This window comes from Astatotilapia calliptera, chromosome 8 (assembly GCF_964374335.1).
Source record: "Astatotilapia calliptera chromosome 8, fAstCal68.1, whole genome shotgun sequence".
Lineage (NCBI taxonomy): Eukaryota > Metazoa > Chordata > Actinopteri > Cichliformes > Cichlidae > Astatotilapia > Astatotilapia calliptera.
Window position 1 is genome coordinate 23,305,430 of NC_137429.1, and position 15,591 is coordinate 23,321,020.

At 40.7% G+C, this 15,591-nt stretch overlaps 1 protein-coding gene across 10 annotated transcripts in view; it reads right to left on the reverse strand.

Moving 5' to 3' along the window:
• The window catches only part of cacna1g (calcium channel, voltage-dependent, T type, alpha 1G subunit), a 221,697-nt gene that overhangs the window by 119,553 nt on the left and 86,553 nt on the right, over window positions 1-15,591 (reverse strand). For all 10 annotated transcript variants that reach the window (XM_080305605.1, XM_026177284.2, XM_080305606.1 and 7 more), the window contains exons 9-10: window positions 3,325-3,476; window positions 874-1,059 (exon numbers count right to left, since the gene is read on the reverse strand). In XM_080305605.1, coding sequence (XP_080161731.1) covers window positions 874-1,059; window positions 3,325-3,476 — 338 coding nt within the window. The remainder of the gene's footprint in view (window positions 1-873; window positions 1,060-3,324; window positions 3,477-15,591) is intronic.

Sequence of the window (15,591 nt, forward strand, 5' to 3'; positions counted from 1 at the left end):
GTAGCGCATATACAGCTAAATATGGGTAGACTGGCACAGCGAAGCAAAGGCAACACTATGAAAGGCAGAGGGGATAAAGACAAAGAAAGCTAAGCTACATGTAACAACTAAGCGGGGGTGTTATTATTATGAAGCAGCAGTGAGTCGGCACCGCAGTCTGCCTTTTATTCAGGAACAGACACTGAAGCTCAACTGGAGCTGAGGGATCAATGAACAGGCCTCCGCTGCGTCAACTTGGCAAGCCTTCACTCAAATCAAGAGCTGTTTATCTATGCATATACAAGGCCCTTGGAACTTTGTGTATTTGTGTGTGCGCGCCTGTGTACTGAAACGTCTGTGTGCATGCGTGTATGTGAGGGCACAAATCTCAATAAGCTGTTGAAATGAAGCAGCAAATTCTTCGGATACACACAGAGACATGCTCCTTTAGTCGTAACACTCCCTCTTAAATAAAGGTGGGGGTCTGAAATACACAGAGAAGCATTTAGTGTCTTATTTAACAATTGAGTGGGTTTTTTGGGCTCAGCCACAAAGTCTACCCAGCCAGAAAGATGGAATGCTGATTGAAAGAGGGAACCACTTTAGTCTTTTCCCCCGATTAAATCATCTCACTGTTCCTGTCGCTCTCAACACTACTTGCTTCTCACACAGAAGTTATCGTGTACTGATTTACCAGTTTACCTTCATTCATCGCCTTTGTTCTTTTCAGTTCCACGGTCAGTGATTGAAACACTTTTTTCCCCTTTTGATGTTATTCTTCCATTAGAATTGAGAAATAGAGTGGTGCCTACCTCCCCTACTGTTTAAACAAGTGGAAGACTGAAACATAAATATTTTTTCAGCCTGACTCACTCACTCTCCCCCTAAGAATACCTGAAGATGAAGATGAAGAGCATGAGGAGCATGCAGAAAGTGGCCACGTTGTCCATGGTCTTCATGAGCACCACCAGCTGTCTCTGCAAGGCCGGCATGAAGCGGACCAGTTTGAGGACGCGCATCAGCCGGAAAGTCCTCAGCACCGACAAACCCCCACCCTGCTGTCCCACGATCTCCCACACGCTGTCCGGAGAAAAGACAAAAACACATTTATAATTCACGTAAGGTCCAAATTCCAGTGAACTGTCTTCACATCAGGCGAGCAAAAACCCAATTTTTCACTTTCTCTAAACACTGCGGGTTCCCAGATGTGGTCCTGACCACACTGACACAAATTATGGTCTAGCACTGCACAATCATTTTCTACAAAGAATAACATTTTCAGTAAGTTATGAAATGGTGAAAATGTGCTGCTTTTTTAATGCTTTAAAAATGATTTTTTGTTTTAATCAGTGAATGAAAGTATTTATTCTTCTGGCCACTTTGGATCAGCAGAGAAACCTGTAAACAAACACATAAAATAACATAACACAACATAACATAACTGTAGAAAATATCTTAGCTTTATCCTCCTGAACTGATCTGAAATTTATGTGTGAAAATGTACTTAGACACAAGCTCCGTCTTCTTTTAGCTCAGGTTTGGTCTCCACCTCCAGGTGAAGGAAAGATTTGATGCACCACTATGAGATTACCAGACACTATTCTGTACCTTTGCTTAGCTCCAGTTTAGTGTTGTACATAAAATTAATTTCAATTAAATTCAGTTAATTTTATTTATACAGCACCATATCTCAACAACAGTCACCACAAGGTGCTTTATATTGTAAGGTAAAAACCCTACAAAAATACAGAGACAACCCCAACAATCAAACAAACCTGCATGAACAAGCAGTTGGTGACAGTGGAAAGGAAGAACTCCCATATTTTCCTAAGTCCTAAATATGGTATTACTGATAAATATAAAAAATCTTCACAGACAGTGCTTTAAAATGTATTCGATTTTCTACTAATGTCTTTAGTTTTTGATACATAAGAAATTGTTTTATATTTAATTTAATTTAATGCTGTGATGCACAGTTTTATATATACAAGTATTAAGTGATAATTGCGTGCTGGAGGACTAAGGTTACCCAATACAAAGTGGGTTTGTGTAAAAAAAACCAAAAAAAGCAAAGAAAAAGAAATCTGGATTAATATATCCAAAGAACTACGACTCTACATTGATAACCTGCAGCTGGACTAGACACACCGAGGCCTGATGACAACCAATCCCGTTCAATCATTTTTCAGAACCATCAAAATAGCCAGAACTACAAGCACACCAGTATTCTCTTTTTCTCTTTTTTTTAAAAAAAAAAAGTGTTTTCTCTCCATTTCAGCTTTTTTTAAAAATTAAATAAAATAAATGCACTTTTACGTGACTGAAAACAAACCCTTTCTGAAATAAACTTTCTGATTTCTTTCTCCCAGGGATAAAGGAATTCAGAATGAATGTTTCGATATGAAGACAGGGCTGAAATTGAGAGATTGGCAAACAATAATAAAGCCAACACAACCTCGTCTCTCCGGACTAGCAACTGGATCACATCGCTGATTACGTTCCCTTTTCCAACATGTCGAAACGAAATAAGAAACCTCCTGTTTAGTTCTTAAACTGGCGCACACACCACAGCAACCTTTTTTTCTATTCAATTCATGTAGCACCAATTCACAACAATGGAGCTTTTTTATTGACAGGTAAGTGCCTTAAAATATTTGAGAGAAAATTCTAATTCTCATTATCGCACTGCCCCCTATGGACAGCAGTTGGCGCCAGTGGGAAAGAAGAACTCCCTTTTAACAGGAAGAGACCTCTGGAAATATCAGGCTGCGGGAAGGGCAGCCATTTGTGCCCACTCAGTTGCGGAGTGGTCAGGTAAAGGAAGAAGAACTTTACCTTTCATCTAAATTTTGTCACAATGCACCCAGATGACCTTGAAACCCTCTTTTAGGACAATGTAGACAAAAGTTACCAAACACAGGTAAAGAAAACAAAAAGATAGACCCAAAGGTCAACTGGGTCTTGATCTAGGCAGAGATCTTTTGACAGAGACAAACATGAACTCTGGTCTCTAACAGGATATGATATGGCTGCAAAATTCCACCACAATGATGTCAGGGACTCTTTTTCCTTTCTTTTTTTTTGCTTCAACAAACATTATTTGAAGGCTGTGCATTTCATTCGGTCAGGTTGCGTTTTGTATTTTATTACATTTTGTTTGAAGATCTGACATCGTATGAGATCTGCACAAAAATAGAAGAATTCATGTGGGAGTTGAATTCGTTTTCACTGCACTGAGCAGGGTTTGTGTTCCCAGTGGCATCCTTTTAAATATAGAAGCCGAGTGCAGAAAAGGATACGTGTTTTATTTGAGGGCATTCCTGTTGCCAGAGAGCGAGTCCTCACCTGATGACCACAATTATGCCGTCAAAGATATTGTAGGGGTTTTTGATGTAGCCAAAGGGCCCATACACCAAAACCTTCAGCAGCATCTCCAAAGAAAACAGGCTGGTGAATACGATGTTGCTGATCTCCAAGGCGTTGGTCAGCTCCTCAGGCTGAAGAGACAGAAAGACAAACAAGGGAGTAATTAATGTGTTATTACAGAGGAAGCAGCTCAGGATAAGTTGACTGTATGACTACAGAATAAACATCTGCTGTATCACATGAGTAAAAGGCAATTGCTGAAGACTAAATGCAACTAAAATATGACAAATTGTTTAAAGTTTCTGTCTCTCACACGCGCATTACACCATATATATCATAAATGCATGTATGTACAGTGTCCTTATCTTCCACTGGGACAAGCACACCGATTGGAGTGCTGACATGCAACGTCTGCTCAAAGCTCATCAGAGAAATGGACTGCCGCTCACATTTCGATCAATCAAATGGTGTGTGTGTGTGTGTGTGTCTGTAAGCATCTGAGCGCAGAGGGGAAAACAGGCAATGAGAACAAGCAGACAGACAAGGGAAAGAGCTTCCGAGCCAAAGATAAAAGGCGCGGCACATCCAAATGTGACGCTTTATGTAAATCAGACTTCTATAGCGGGTATCAGTAATTATTGGTGGGAAGAAAAGAGGCAGAACGATGTTGTGTGTCTGTGGCCTGTGCAGCAACCCAGACAGGCTTCATGAGGCCTTTCATCTCCATGCAATAAACAGTTTACACAGCTCAAAACGTGGTGTCACACACACACACACACAAATCCGTAGCACGGACATGACATACAGGATAGGTGTTGAAGGCCCAAAATGGGTTTTTACGTTCTCTATCATAAGTGTATGTGTCTCAATATCCCACTGTGTGTGTGTGTGTGTGTGCGTGTGTGTGTGTGTGTGTGTGCGTGTGGGTATAAATAGAGTCATCGTCCCAGCAGAAACATAATCCCCCGGCTGAACCAGGAGGTAATGCAACGTAATGTAAACACAGTGTGTGTCATTAAGGCCCGTCCTGGTGGGCTGTCACTAATCACTACACACCATGACTGTTTAAGCAGCGATTACACAACACTAGCAAGGATACACAGAGAAAAGGAGACAGAGATTAGCATCACCAGTTGAATAACAGATCCACGTGCTGAATCGTGGCACCAGTTTGTCTAGAGCCCTTAAGCAGCAAAGTCAATCGGTTACTTCGAAATATGCTCACTGCTGGTATTGTTACACTGCTTTCATGTCAAACTATGGGAAAGACAAGAATTCACCTCCTCCAGTGTGCAGAACTTGGAGACATCTATTGGCAGACTTTGAATGGAGTCTATAATGACCTGGTTTGATCCTTGGCCACACTTGCTTCTTGTTTAGACTAGTATGGAGATGCTGTACTGAGGGCATGTGTAGGGATCGGTTTTGCCTTAGAAGATGGACCAGGTCAAATACCAGTTGGAAGTTTGGTGGTTCAATCCCCGGTTCCTCCAATCTTATGCCAGAGTAGATACAGAACCACAGATTGGTTCATCAGTGTGTGTGTGTGTGTGTGTGTGTGTGTGTGTTAATCCTAATAAGGCAGAAAGTCCTTAGATGTAAAAAACAAAAGTGGTCAGTTGAAAAGTGTGATATTTAGCACTTATATGTAGGTGGAACTATAGGAGGAGAACTTCTGGTCAAAATCAGAAGAAAATTCAATTCGATTACGTTTTATATTGTAGCCAAAATGCAACAACAGTCAGGCTAAGAGCAGTTTATATTGTAAGTTAAAGAACCTACAATAAGAGAGTGAAAACGTCAACAATCAGTTGATGCCAATGTGAGCAAGCACCTGGTGACAGAAACCTCCCACAGAACCGGTTGGGTATAATCTGTGAATCTCTGAGCATCTGTACTGATGCATTATTAAAATGGCAGTAAAAACCAACGCAATCGTACACTCGAGTCTTCAGTCTGATTGCTACAATAGGAGCAAAAGCCAGAAAGTCACAAAAATTTTGCCCTGATATGAGACTGCAGGGAGCAAATCTGAATATTTCCCAGAGCACAGAGCGTAGATTTTAGTGCTGTTTTGTGATAAGGTTGGAGGTTGTAACCAATTGAATTCCTGCTCATTACCTTTCCTTCACACACAAGTAGAACAACTTTCAGTACACTGCCAGACATGTGCATGGGTGCAAAAGATCACAGTTATGAGCGCCTGTTTAAAAACTTTTAACCAGAAAGGCCTTTTTTCAGCCTACCCTTAAGTCACTATTTTATTTGCTAAAAAAAGTGCAAAAAGTACACAGTGGCAGCATGCTGAGAGAGGAATGGCTAAAAACAACTTCTTAAATCTTAAAGATGAATCGCGTTACTCACTGGGCGCATGTCTGAGTAGTGAAACAGAACAAGTCAAAAGCAACCAGCATCAAGAGAAAACTTCAATAAAGGGTGTTGACAGCTTGTTTGAGTTTCAACAAGTACACACTTACAAGTTGTTGCTTGGTATTAAGTCATTTTTCCCACAAGACCCTGAATTTAACACAAGGCCCGGAGGCAAATATCAGTCCAACAACACCAAGTGCTGATGTTGCACCATAACTCAGAGCTTGAACTTTCAGACTGTGCTTGTTATAATTAGCATTTTTAAAATAAGCTTTTATTGGCTTTTGAGATTTGTAAGGAAATAATGCACATGTTTTACTAACTTCAGCTGATAATATCAACACTGACTGTTGGTAGATTAGAGTTAGAGGTAAACCTAAAGCAGTTTATATTCAACCAGTTGAGCTGTGGGTGCAAACAGACTTCCTGTTCTTAATATCAGCACTAGTGCTTTTTTTAGTTTCCCCAGAGCCCTGAAATCTATGTTTCTTGCGCTGCAACTGTTCAAGATTACTTTGTGTCATGTAGTATGTGAAGTAGTATTTTGTTGTTTGTATGTCTAACGTGCTAAATAAAAATTTGAATGACCAACTTGTCTTCCGTGTTATTCATTTTTCTGTGCTTCTCTAGGAAGTCCAAGGTTTTCTTTGTTTCCCAGCACTCAGGTGCATGGAGGAGACACCAGTAGACAAGCAAATACCTAGCAGAGCTGGACAGGGCCGTAGAAGGTCATTAACTCATCAGCAGGATCAGTATCTGCTGCTTTGTGCAACGGGAAGGAACAGGATGAGCACTGCCAGAGCCCTTCGAAATGACACTCGAAACCACACTGGTCACACTGGTGCCCGATTGGCATTTGCCATAGAATACCAGAATCTACCACTGGAGCATGTTCACCCTTTGAACGTGTGAAAGATGTGAAAGAGTCTGGAGAAGCCGTGGAGAGGGTTACGCTGCCTGTAACATTGTTCAGCATGGCTGGTTTTGGTGGTAGGTCAGTGATGGTCTGGGAGGCATATCCATGGAGGGACACACAGGCCTCTACAGGTTAGGCAATGACACCTCGACCCCCATTAGGTATCGTGATAAAATCCTGGTGCAGTGGGTCCTGGGTTCCTCCTGGTACATAGCAGTGCCCAGCCTCGTGCGGCAGAGTATGTTGGCAGTTCCTGGAGGATGACTGGCCCCTACGCTCGCTTGACCTAAATCCAGTAGAACACCTCTGGGACATTATCTTATCCAACTAATAAAGTCGTGTCAATGTTCAGTAAATTAAAGTGAGAAAGTAAGAACGTGTGCAACTTGTAAAAGTCAGCAACTGCCATAGCTATTCCAAGCAACCAGTGAGGCTTCAGTGTTTGATTTCCTGTGCTTTGCAATTTGAGAATAGGTCAACAAATTGTCATATTTAGGTTTTTGTGTTTATTGTACCCTTTCACTCGTTATGCATTTTAGGTTGAGCACCAGCATGTAACACAGCTGCTGTATTACACTACACGGTAGAGAACATGTACAGAGCAGAGGGCCACATTGTTAAAAAAAAAAGAATAATTTGTTGACAGTCTGCGGCGCAGCTCCTATCAGTGAACCCTGCTTCCTGAAAAACAAGCTTTCCCCCGTTTCATCTCACCTCTTTGTCTTTGTGTCTCCTGTGTCTGATTCTGTGTTCACAGACGCAGATCAATCTGTTCGTTTGATCCCGTTGCTTTATTGTGTCCATTCATTTGTACAGGGACGAGTGTGGCGGCGGCAAATCCTTCTTATTCGTGCACGCGCGCGCATAGATACACGATTACGGAAAGTTCAAGGGGGTAAACAAATGCGGGGGCACTTAGATGTTTGTGTTTTCTCTCAGATGAATGCCCTCACACACAGTTATGCAGAAGCACACACACACACACACACACACTCAGTGCAGTGTGCAAAGAGGCGTCTCCAAAGTTACATTAATAGCCATGTGCACGCACACATCCACAGGCCACACACATAAATCCACACAGTGCAGCTCCACTCCCACACTCCTAACAATGTACGCACATATTTCTGCACAGACTCACACTTATAGCCATGCATGCAGACACACACATCCAGCTGTATAATAGATGTGGTTGATAAGCCAGAACAAGAAGTACACTTTTTATGAGGTGAGACTTGGACTGCAGACATCTGGGCCTTGAGACCGAGGTTCAGGTCATTATTTTTCCCCCACTGTTTCTGCTCTGCTATTGTTTCAGCTTGTATATTAGACATTCCTCAGACATCATGCAAGATTACTGCAGGAGAATGAGACCATAAAAGAGTTTCTCACACACAGAAGGAGCACACAAGAGACAAAGAGGGTGAAAGATACACCAACCAAACAACATATGCATACACACACGCTAGTGTCACAGAAGCCTCACAGCCATTAACTTATCAAACGGGAGAAATTTTTTAATTGACTAATGGCCAGTGAGGTGCACGTGCTACCTAGAGAGAGATTAATGCGTCCAAATGCCCGACCGTGTAAGCGAGAAAGACACTCTTGCTTTTCTAATTGCTTCCTTCGATGGCTGTTTCCTGGGTAATGAGGCTGCGGGAGCATTAGGAGGTAAAGTGTGTTAGATGAGGAATAGTGTTATCTGGTTAGCACTAATGTAATGCCACCTAATCTGATGTGATCTAATCTAAACGGGATGCTGTGCTCCGCGGCGCTCCAGACTGTCAATGATGCAGCGCCATGCCCGGTGTGTGTGCGGCGCGCGCATGTTAGTTTAATCAAGTGGTTTTCATGGGCTCACTACAGAAGAGGGCATTTCAAGTATGAAACGGACATTGATACACTCACTACTGGGGTTAGAGGTGATTTAATAACAATGAGGAGGATACAGTATCTCCTCATCATTGTCTTGTCTGAGATGATTTAATGATTAGGAAGTCTATAGCAGCCACTTAACAATAATTCTGAAATGAAATAATGATGCGGAATTTAATTTGGCTTTTGTTGGCCATACTGATACTACGATGGCCCTGAAACGCATTGCAACTTGAGAAAATGCCAATAAATAGAAACACAAAGCAAAACAAAATGCCACAAAAGCCCCCCCCGACAAAACAAAGACAACATTGTTTTTGGTGCTTCGCAGCAATTTTTTCTTAAGTTGCAACCATTGGAAGTGTTCTTGCTAACTTGATTTAGGTTTGCAACCCATTAGGATTTAACTCAACATCTGTTGAAGTTGGAACAATATGGGCTGTCCTTGGCGTTTGTAAAGCATTATATACAATTTTCTTCTTCTCTTTGCTGTGACACTACAGCAGGGGTGTCTAACTCTAGTTTTCGAGACCTGCTGACCTGCAGCTTTTAAATGCATCCCTACTCCAAATCAAATGATTGGATTACCTCGTCAGCATGCCATCAAGATTGGCAAAGGGCTGATAACAAGCCATTCATTTGATTCAGGTGCATCGGAACAAGGATGCATCTAAAAGCTGCAGGACAGTAGCTCTTGAGGACTGGAGCTGGACACCCCTGCACTACAGGTTTCCCTTTTTTACTGCTGTTCTGAGATAGTACATTCCAGCCATTCTAAGCTTCAGCTCCCGAAGCAGTAGTAGGCTACAGATACATGGTACAACATTGGTCCCAGCCTTATTGAGCCTATGCAATGTTGAAAATGTAAAGTGACAAACTTTTGAATTATTTAGTTATTTTTTGCTCACATTTCTTCTCAACTTGCTACTTTGGGCATCCAAACAGCAGTGCAGAAAGTAAGTAAGTAAAAGATTGCACTCACGATATGTGTGAAGAGCTGCAGCAATATAACTTTGCTGTTCCCTCTGTGCCACACATAAGGTAACAGTGTTATGGTAGGTTTTTAGTGCTATACATGAAATTGTAACTCCCTCTTTGACCTTGAGCCTGGCTAAAGCCTTGCCTTTGCAACTCTGTTGTCGTTACGAAACCCGCAATGCACAAAAACCACAGCACTCCAGTCATTATTGTTTCATGTTGTGCCAACCGCAAACTGGCAAGTCACATTAGCATTCTTATTGATGGGGTGAATTCAAACAGAAAGAACTATTTAAAGTTTCGTCAGGAAGTTGCTAAAGTCTTTTGTGGCTTATTGTACCTTTGGTTGTGGTGCCTTCATGGATCTGTCGTGGCAACAGTGTGACCAGTCTCACTCCCAACTTTTCATTTTTGGATTCTTGGCCAGGTTCCCTTGTATTCAAGCTAGATGCACTTCTTACTCATGAGCTTCATGTTAGCAGTGTGCAGAGTTAATGTTGTGAAAAGAATATTTTAGACCAAGCTGTGATGTTTCTGAGCTGTTTTAGTGACTCAACCTGACCGAAGAGGGAAAACTAAGAACCTGCGTGCTTTAACTGGATGCAAACTTTTTCTGACAACACTGGCTTGGCCAATGTACAAATTAAAATTTAGGCTTGACAATGGGAGTAAAGCTAAGCTAACTGGCTACTTGCTGTAGCTTCATATTTACTGAACAGATATTATAGTGGTCATGCTTATTTTTCATTATCTCAAAAGATCATATTTCGTACTAATGCAATAAATCTGGGGTTCAACAAGGCTCACTTAATATAATGGTTGATTTAGTAATTGTTGTTTAGTCTCTAAATAACAATGTCACCTTGTTATTATGGCATCTGACATATTCTGTTATAATAAACAATATAAGTCAAATGAACTTTTACCCCCGGTCTTAAGAAAACGTAAGAAATTTCAGTACCAGTAAAGTTCCTTGGAGTGATAATAGTTAAGAGATGGAATTGAACTTGTTGTGTTGATAAGGTTTTAGGAAAATTATTATAAAAAACTGTGATAATTTCGATAAAGAGCACGTAGAGTCATGTGAAAAAGAAAGCTTTCACAGGACTGCCTAGGGTCCTGTGAAAAAAGAAGTAATACCTCGTAGGAATTAAGAGCCTAAATCACAGCCATGTGCTGCTAATTAAATACACTTGATTAACTAATTATCAGCAAGTGTGACCATCTCTATAAAAGCAGAAGTTTTGGCAGTTTGCTTGTGTGGAGCGTTCAGGTGTGTGTTAACACAATGCCACAATCATCCCAAGAGTGAGCAGTCCAGCAAATTCACCACTAGGTTAATCCGTGTAACACTCTGAGATGCAGTTTCTGTTTTTGGTTTTTTTGGGGGGGTGGGGGGACTTCACAAGTCTCAGTTAGCATGTTAAATGTTCAACTTAATGACAGTACAATTAGAAAAAGGCCGGCTTGTTTGTTTGTCTCTAAAAACAACACGGCGGCAAAGCTTACATTTGCAAAACTGCATCTGAGCAAACCACAAGACATCTGGAACAATGTCCTTTGGACAGATGAGACCAAAGTAGAGATGGTTAATCATAAAGCACAGCACCACATTTGGCCAAAATAAACACAGCATATTCAATACAATTCACTTCACTTCAATTTCTTTTCTGTAGTGCCAATTCAAAATAACAGTCAGCTCAATGTGTTTTATATTGCGAGCTGAAGACCCTGCAATAAAGAAGAAGGAATGAAGAAAGAAAATAGCAACTATCAGATGACAGTGTATGAACAAGCAGCTGGCGACAGTGGGAAGGAAGAAGTCCCTTTTAACAGGAAGAAACCTCTGGCAGAACAAGGCTCAGTGCAGGGTGGCCAACTGCCAAAAGCATAAAACCAGTTGGCCGTGAAGGGAGAAGGACTAGATAAAAGACACCCGTGGATGAGAAGAGATTAATAATAACTACCGATTAAATGCAGAGTGTTGTATAAACACATGAGAGTAAAAAGAGGTAAGTGAAGAATTAATACTCAGCTAACCTAACTAAGTGGTCACCTGATTACCTGATCCAGGCCTAACTATAAGCTTTATGAAAAAAGAAAGTATGACCTAATCTGAAAGTAGAAATGGTGTCTGTCTCCCAAATCTTCTGGTTCCATAGAAGAGGGGCATAAGATGGGGCAACAATACTCAAGACCTTGTATGTAATATTAGGAAATACACCAATTGTGTTTGTACTGATATTACATACAATACCAACTGTCAAGTATGCTGGTGCTTGTTTTGCAGCCTCAAGAACTGGGCATCTTCCAGTCATTGAGTAGATTGTTCACTCCTGTGTATACCAAAGTGTTTTAAAGTCAAATGTAAGGCCATCTGTTCAGAAGCTGAAGCATGGCCCAAAATGGGTTATACAAATCTACAAGAAAAGAAAATAATCAAGTCATTGCAATGGCTCAGCTGGTGTGCAACCTTTAACCCGAATACAATGGTGAGCTGTAACCTTAGGAGAGCTGCGCATAAATGAATGTCTGCAAACCTCAGTGAACTAAAACAATGTTCTAAAGAATAGTGGCTGAAAATTTCTATACAGCAAAGTGAGTAGAGACAAGGATGAAACGATTACTTCAGTGTTTTGCTGCTAAATGTGGTTCCACAAGCAACTAAATCAAAAAGTGAGCTCAGTTTTTCACAGGATCTGTCATATCTTGCTTTTTGGCATGACCACAATATTTGTTTTCCACAGGTTTTGTCAAAGATTACTTAGTTTTTTTTCTTTGTTTTTTGTTTTCAAGAATCATCCATCTGTGTGTTCATTTTTTCCTCTTTTAATGAAATGTTAAATCTTTCCTGCATAAACATCTGCTCTTCAAGGCAAAATAAAGGCTGAGACCAGTGCTTAAAGCAACAATAAGATAGGGATGAATTGGCAGATCCAGCAGAAGAGCTTGAAAGAAGAACTTTCTAAATACAGGCAGCATGTTATTTGACATCTCACTGAACCAGGAAATAACCGAAGCCATCATTTGATCACTCCATTGATTCTCTCTTTTTGATTTCATAGCCTTCAGGGCTGGAAAAGCCCTCGTTTTATAAGCCAGGATTAAGGACTGTTGTTTTGCTTTCTCCGTCTTACCGTCGTACAAATTAGAAAAACACATTTCCTATGCCTGTCTTGGAGGGTGGCCAGTGTCTTCACATGCCAACTCTACATTCCTCTGCCAGGGCAGGATAAAAGCTGAATAAATATTGTCTCTGGTTTGAGCGAGAAATACAGCAAGAGGGTCTTTTCTTGGTTTGGCAGGGGCAGAAAAAAAAAGCGCATGTCTGCCCAGTACAATGGGGCAATATGTAAAGAGGTGTTCATCGCACATAAACACACTGTTTATTAATTCCATCACCGGCAGTACAGAGAGGGATTTTAAAATTTGGTTAATGACATGACCTTACTTTAATGAACCTGATTCTGTTTTATTCCTGGATTAAATATCAGGCTGTTTTTATAAAAAAAAGAGAGAGCTGTCTTAAAATAGTCACGTGCCCATACAATTCTGCATCACGTCCAGCAAATGTGAAGAGATTTTTTTAACTATCACTGTAATCAGTTACTAAAATCAACAAAACATGACTATTGGGGATTTCCCAAAAACAGGTAGTCTGGAACTAAAAGCAGGATGTTTTCCTAAAATTAACCACATAACTCTGATGTTGAAATCCATTAAACACAACATCAATGTCACTGATTTTAAAAAGAAGCTTACCCTCAAAACTTTAATATATGACATATATGAGCTTCTATTTTCACTGCTCCTCCTATAATACCCCCAAGTATACATGGTCCAAAAAGGGAAATGCGAGGGCTGCATTAGGGTTGTGTATTTTGCTTCTTTTCCAACACTCATGAAGGAAGAACACAAGCTCAAACACGTGCACGATGCACAATCGCTGACATGTTTCGCTGTTTCTTAGCGCTGAAAAGATCACAGAGCACCGATATACTTTTCCTCTTCAAGTGAGTAGCTTTTAAGGTCAATAAAGTCAAACTGCTGCTTATGGGAAACATGAAGCAAGTGACCCAAAAGGGACTTCAGATCACTTTGTGCTCATGTAAAAGCTGCATAGCCAAATCAATATTCATGGCGGTGCTAAAAAGCTTTCACTATAACACCAGCACCAATTTTAAAAAACACAGGAACCATGCATTTAAACCTTTTCCCTTGACACCTCTGTTTTGCCATGCCTCTTAAACTTCTACTCAAACTATTTTGGTATCAGCGCCTCTTCGTTGAGGGAGCGCAGAGGCCGACGAGGGAGCTGAAGAAAAAGGATGCAGAGGAAAGAGTGACAGGCTGTCTCTGTGGCCGTATAGATGTAAAGTGAGAAAGAGGTTGACCTTCCCAAGTAAACAGACTATGGGCTGTGTCACATAGTTGGCATGCACACAACTATTCCATCAGCTCCACCATAAATGGTAACAGTCTTAAACAGCACAGGGAGCTAAAACAGACACCCTCTCTTTACTCGTCCAACCCGCCCTCCACACATCACCCCCTCTATCCCATCACCTCTGAGTCCTAACACTCCCCTTATCCATATCCAACACTCTATTTCATTATCTTTTTATATCTCCGTCTCTGTGTCGCATACAAATTTACATTCACTGCTCGAGGGCACGTTCTGCTGCCCCTCTGCACACAGAGCATGTGTGCGCTGGTTCAAGTGTTTGTGTACGTTTTTCTGAGTGTGCATTTAAGAGATAGGAAACAGACAGAGGGGTTCTGTTATGTGTCACGGACAGCAAGGCTGAGGCTGTAGCTCTGCACAGGGGGCTGCAGAGTAACAGTAGGTCTGTATTTTGAAGGACGCGCATATGAATCAATTGGACCTGTGGTTTACATTTCAGGGGTTAAGTCACATCTGCACATACTGTACATATATGTGAATGTGTGTGTGTGTTCATTTGGACTCATTCAGTGTGTCAGATCCTTTTATATGTCTTGAGCTAAAGAGTAATTATTTGCAGAGCAGTATTTAAAGCTCATGGCTCATGGCCAAAAGTATTACATCTGCTATTTAATCACTATAATGGGTAAATATTCTATAGAGAGATGAAAAACAAAGTGGGCCTTAATATAATTTGAAAAGAATTATGCTGTAAATGCAAGACATGTTTCAGGCAGTTGTTTCAATCTGCCAACTAGCTGAACTAATTAAGCAACAAAAAAAATCTTTAAAAAACAATGACATATCAGCACTTTACAGAGTGTAACTTTAATGGCTAATTTCCCCCTCCATAGCAAGCATAGAGGAGCAAATGAATTTCTTTAAAAACTTTTTTGAAACTATTTAGATTTAAAGTTATGGACGTGGCTGCTTTGGCTTCCTTGACTGACAGGTGTGCTAGCATATTAGCCAATAATTGCTAACTCTGTTATATTAGCTTTAGCGTATAACTCTGTTATATTAGCTGTTAGCAGCTTTTCTAGCACTTAAATGGATTTATCTGTCAAAAACACATGCTTGCTTTGAGGTACAGCCCATCCAAGAAGTTTACCTTTTGAGTAAAATTCAAGTATTTTATTAGTCAGGCACTTTTAGACAGGCTATATGTTTATGAACGCTGGTTGCTAACCAGTCTAGCTAGCTTTAGCTTATGGGTTACAGTTGTTACATCCGTCCATTATATTGAATCTATGACCATAAACCCTCTTGTCTTAGTCTAGATATATTCTTGTAAGATTTAGAAAAAGGAAAGACTTGGGCAAAATTAGCTACATGCCCCACTTTTGGTGTTTATAAGAGCGCCAACAATCCAGCTGAATTTAGCTTGAAAAACCACATTAACTGTGCAACATGCTTACTCTAAGGATTTTTCTTCAATTGTACTATTGGGACATTGGCGTGAAAAAAAAAATCCAAAACCAATAGAGCACAACAATGTCTTTGCAACTAGCAACAGAATATGTGGCTGAGACATTTCAAAGTTAGCGGCAGTGGCTCTGGTGAGCAGATATAAAAGGTGGGATGTGAGACAGCTACACAGTTTTCGTTTGAAAGCATTTCAAATTAACTGCAGCCCGGCCATTATGTAATGTGTTACATT